The sequence below is a fragment of the Palaemon carinicauda genome, chromosome 27, assembly GCF_036898095.1.
Source record: "Palaemon carinicauda isolate YSFRI2023 chromosome 27, ASM3689809v2, whole genome shotgun sequence".
In the NCBI taxonomy this organism is placed as follows: domain Eukaryota; kingdom Metazoa; phylum Arthropoda; class Malacostraca; order Decapoda; family Palaemonidae; genus Palaemon; species Palaemon carinicauda.
The window spans coordinates 15,918,488-15,924,399 of record NC_090751.1 but is presented as its reverse complement, the minus strand read 5'-3'; the positions used below and the strand labels follow the sequence as shown (position 1 = coordinate 15,924,399).

The 5,912-nt window shown below is 30.7% G+C and overlaps 1 protein-coding gene across 5 annotated transcripts in view; it reads right to left on the bottom strand.

Annotated features, from left to right (window-relative positions):
• The window catches only part of LOC137620550 (serine/threonine-protein kinase WNK1-like), a 524,046-nt gene that overhangs the window by 304,868 nt on the left and 213,266 nt on the right, over positions 1 to 5,912 (bottom strand). For 4 of the 5 annotated variants that reach the window (XM_068350794.1, XM_068350795.1, XM_068350798.1 and 1 more), the window contains exon 1: positions 4,889 to 5,548. The exons of the other annotated variant lie outside the window; for it this stretch is intronic. In XM_068350794.1, coding sequence (XP_068206895.1) covers positions 4,889 to 4,980 — 92 coding nt within the window. In that variant the 5' untranslated portion in view covers positions 4,981 to 5,548. Of the gene's footprint in view, positions 1 to 4,888; positions 5,549 to 5,912 lie in introns of those variants that run through there. 5 annotated transcript variants of the gene reach the window in all.

The window sequence follows — 5,912 nt, the reverse complement described above, 5'->3', positions numbered from 1 at the left end:
CCTTGTTTCATAATTCATAAATTTTTACATTTTTCGACCACTTAATAAACTATAATCCTTCCTAATTTTTTCCGTTTACTGTTAAGGCAAATTAGGTCGAAGATTATCATCTGCAACATTACCTAAGGAGAGAGAGAGAGAGAGAGAGAGAGAGAGAGAGAGAGAGAGAGAGGAGAGAGAGCTCAATCGATGAATATTGAAAACCTTTCAATAACTTGAGGAACGTGATTGAAATGTTATTAAACCACGCAAAGAAAAAAAAAATAACTACATCATCTAATAACTTTCATTAATTAGCCCATCGATTTCAGCTGCCACACGACAGGCCGAGCTGCTTCTTGAACACGTTTCACCCATTCTCTGCATAACCCATTTATGCGCATTTCCAAATTCGACTCCATAAAGAATAAGTGGAAATTTCATATCTCTTCTCTTCCGCCGTTCTCTGATTTTTATCTGTATAAACTCTTTATTAACGTTTTATAAAAAAAAAAAATCCATGGCAGATAGAAATATTCCTATTTTCTCATCTATGCTACATTTTTTTTTACCTAATTAACATTGCATTAAAAAAAATCCAATGCAGATGCAAATATTCCTATTTTCTCATCTATGCTGATTTTTTTTTTTTTTTTTTTTTTTTTTTTTTTTTTTTTTTTTTTTACCTAATTTTCATAATCTGTTTAAAACTACATTCCATTTAATCTATGTTCTCTGCATCACATTTATCCAGTCCATTTTTCTTCTTAGTTACACAATTGTTATGCATCGTATGATCACCTTAATGAACCTTTTGTAAACAAATCCCCTTTTACCAACACGATAAAGTATTAACTTTTCTCTTACTATCTCATCTATAAAGTATTTGTAATGGAGACGCCAACAAACGTGCCACTTTGAGAACAGCTGGCTTGCATTGTGATAATAATAGTAGGATCCCAAGGTTCTTCAACTGTAACATTTCAGCAAGGAACGAGTTAAAAGATGTTATCGTATCTTTACCAAAATGTCCTACAAATATATTTATACTATATATATATATATATATATATATATATATATATTATATATATATATGTGTGTGTGGTGTGTGTGTGTGTATATATACATTTGAATATATATATAAATATATATAATATATATATATATAATATATATATATATAATTTATATATACGTATATATATATATATATATATATATATATATATATATATATATATATATATATATATATATATATATATATTTACACACACACACACACACACACACACACACACACACACACATATATATATATATATATATATATATTATATATATATATATATATATCGGGTATTCACAAGCTATCAAGTGTTTATATGGAATAAGTACAATTTGCAAGACCCTGATAGGCATAAAAAACATCTATATTTGATGTATGTAAACTAATAAACTTATGAAACATTATTATCCTTGCCTATCAAAATCTGTGTATCACTAGCAATAAACATCATTATATAAAATCCTACATTCCTACTTTCATAAAGACAATTCTCTCTCTCTCTCTCTCTCTCTCTCTCTCTCTCTCTCTCTCTCTCTCATTGACCCAGTATTCAAGAAACCCCTACGCTTGAGCTCCTTCGCGGAGGCATTCCAAAGCAACTTACAAACTCTGAGACGAACAACACAATGAGCCAATCATCATCTCATCTACGAAAATTCCGCTCACGTCACAAAACATTGTGCCTTAGCCTGGACTCTCGTGTTTCATCCATTAAGTTCTGTCATTGAAATCCTTTTCGCTGCAATAGAACAGGATTTCCGTTCTTTGTGACGTCACGATGGGATTTAAGTGGCGTTGCTTATGGTTTTCCGTCTACTCATATTTCTTTCGATATCACTTTGCAAATATTAACCTTGGAAATCCTTTTTATTATCATTTTCTCTGTACTAATGACTAGCCAATTGATAATATTATCTAATATCGTAGTTACTATATGATCTTTGTTATTCTACTTTTTTGCATTCAATTACAAATTTTGAGCAATATATGAAAATAAAAGACATTTGCTCTGCAAAACAGCGTTAGAAGACCAAACAGACACCCTAGACTATAAGAATCAAATTATAAAAAAAATCAGAAAGAAATGAATGAAAAGATCACAGTTACTATCCGGTGAATGGAGTGTCAGAAGGCGAAGAAATTTCTTTGTGGAATTATGGCATCACTAAAGCCAGCAATCATCAGCAGTGAAAGTTGCAAGGTTCACGTACATAAAAAGGAGAGAACTAATTACCCGAGTAAGAGTAAATAACAACTGATTTCAAGGGATCTGACTCCATCATCTAAGAGCAGATCGTAAACTTATTGCTCCTAAAGGGAATGAATTCATGAGCTAGATAATCTATGCTAATCTATAAAGATGTATCCTTTTGTGTGTATATGTATATATATATATATATATATAATATATATATATATATATATATATATAATATATATATATATATATATATATTATATATATATATATATATATATATATAATATATAAATGTAACTAAATACCTTATTTACACGACGGATATTGAGTTGGAGCAAAATTAAAGTAAAATTGGGCCACTCATGTAAAATCAAAATTCAAAGTAATAGGAAACAGTTCACATCACAATGAGAGAAACTAACATAGTCCTCTATACAGTAATACGCATTTTCTTCAATGTAATAATATATACACCAAAAAATAATTTAATTATCAATTCAATCATATCTTAAATATGCAAATTACCAAAATGAGTGTTTACCATATTCCAGCTATAGCACATACAAAAATACAGTTAAAAATGGCAAGATACAAGAGTATATGATAGAAAAGAATGAATGCAAAACATGACAATTTAATGCCGAATTTTTCATACTTACTCCACCTTCAGCCACGCAGCTGTCTCCTGGTGACTGACAACACTGTCAGGCCATGGCAAAAAGGTGACAGAATTTATAACCAAAACACAACTAAAAAACAGACTACTGAAAATGACAGAATATCAAGAACAATGGACAGAATATGACAAAAGATGTAGTAACATTCGTGGTACGAAAACATGACAGTCTGGGGACTAGGACACAAAAATTTCATGAATGCAAACGTCTATAGAGTAGAGTTAATCTAAGGAACATAAAAATGAAAATAAAAAGGAAGTCTTTAAAACGACCAAAAAACAATGATAAAAGCATAGGGAAGAAAAAAATATTAAATAAGACCAAGCGCCATATAAGCCACACACATTCAACCAGGCAAACGACCAACAAACACCGCAACTTGAAACCATCCAATTTCAGTCATTTGTGAAGCTTCTCCCAGCTTTATCTACTTCGACTTGAAACCGTTTGAAGTCATTTTATTCGGACGGTTTCATCAAAGAGGGCAATGCGACAAACGATACACCTGGAGGATCAAATCTTCGAAAGTTTGAGGGAAAGGAAAAGTACTGGGAAAAGGGTGTTCGCAAAGAGAGACATTTTGTCTATCCATTGGGAATGAAATGAGCGTGTTTATTTATAAAGGAAATCCTTTTGCTACATTAAAAGATCGATTGCACACATACATGTATATATATATATATATATATATATATATATATATATATATATATATAATATATATATATATATATATATATATATATATATATATATACATTATCTATATCTATATCTATCTATATATATATATATATAAATATATAAATATATATATACATATATATATACATATATATATATATATATATATATATATATGTATATATATATATATATATATATATATATATATATATATATATATATATATATATATATATATATATATATATATATTATACATATACAGAGAGAGAGAGAGAGAGAGAGAGAGAGAGAGAGAGAGAGAGAGAGAGAGAGAGAGAGAGAGAGAGAGAGAGAATCGTCTTATAAATGTTTTAGAAGGGGACTCGAATGAAGACAAAAACTGAAGAGCCAAACCGTCTAACCTCTTTAAAATACAAACCATTCTTTCACAAAAATAATAACCACTCCTTCAACTGTTTTGTTATAATAATAATAATAATAATAATAATAATAATAATAATAATAATATAGACGAAACTTGTCTATATAAGAAAATCAGATCTGTAAACTAGATTAATAATGAAGACTTTTTAATATTGAAATTTAACTAATATATTTTGTGTCTAATCTTTGATGAATTATAAAAAAATAAATGCGATCTATACAAAATTCTACAATAACCGATATAAACGATATTTGTCCTAAGATATATATACTTATCAATAAAAAATCACTAGTACTCATCCACACATGTTAATGTCCACTTTATAGTAAACTTTAAATTGCCTTTAATTTTAACATCTTTCACTCATGGTGACTCTAATTATATTGAAAATGTGATACATGCAAGTCTCTCAAAATCCACAACCAAGCATTGGAAAAAAAAAACCACTCCACACTTCAAAGCAAAGGTATTACCAAAGAACCTAGAAAAAAGCCAAGACACAAACTGAGTTATAAAGGCAGAAATAAACAAAAAATGCAAGACCATACAAAATAAAAAGTAAACCAGAGATCACTGAATTTTAAAAATAAATCAATGCAAAAAAAACAAACTAAATTGAAAAAATGGGGCGTCATTATGCAAAAAAAAAAAAAAAAAAAAAAAAAAAAAAAAAAAAAAAAACATAAATAAAGAAATCAGTCATTAATGAGATAAATGAATGAAATGATATCTGACAGACATAGGCGTTATTTTACAATAAAATTAATAGCAATGAATAACTGGGACAAAGGAAATGAATGACCATCTATGGACCATGACTTGGGATCCCATGAGGCGGGTCTTACTGTTTGACGATTGGTGGAGCAGATGAACCCCATGATGTTCTTGAGGGAGAGCCGAGGCATGGCTTGATGGGCTTCACCACTACTTTCGGCATGGTGGAGCCTCCTCGTCGGTTCCTTCTCGGCCGCCGTCAGGGTCAAGAAGCTGCCCGTGCTACTACTGCCGAGGCTCCTTCGTCTTCGTCGTCGCCGCCGCCAGGGACACCACAGGGAGCGGTCCGGGGTCCCTATGTGGTGTTTTGGTCGTCGTTGTTATGAATGCTCCTACTCTCACTCACGCTTTTGCTTCTTCCTCTCCTCCTCCTCCTCCTCCTCCTACTTCTGCTCTCCTTCTCACTCAGTTCGCTCACCTTTTTGTTCCTCCTTCGCCTCTTACAAATTGATTATTCTTTTTGTAAAAATTTGGCTTGAATTACTTGTTTTATTTACTTCGTCTAACTATTCGTCGTTTTCACTCTATTATTATTTGCTTACTTAAATCAGTTCACAACTGAAAATGTTTCGTTCATTTTCTTGACATGCCAATAGTTTTCTAAGAAATTATGGCACATTTTCCAAAATGCCAAGGCATGCTTCATTTTCTTCTTTAATTCTTCACATTATCATGTATTTTGTTTTTACATTTTCATTCAGTAAATTATCAACATATAGCAATAGATAGAGCAACAAAACTGCTCTTTGAGATGTGAAAATTATCTAAACCTTCTCCCTTTTACAAACGAAATCCATTTTTTCCAGCTATAAAAAGGCTTCCAGTATCTGTCTTTCTCAAATGGACAATAAAGAAGTAATGGGACTCAGCATTTGTCTAAATTGAAGGGAAGTTAAGTAACGAACCTCCTAATTTTTCTCCTTAGTGAATTCCTTTCTCAACTAAATGACAGATTTAACAAAATCTGACTTATCAATGACGTGACTCGACAGGCAACTTCGTTTCAAATCAAACAAAATAATGATGATGACATCACACCTAAATCATTCATCAGATGCAGTAATGATAAAATATATCTTCTCTTATCTCAATTTA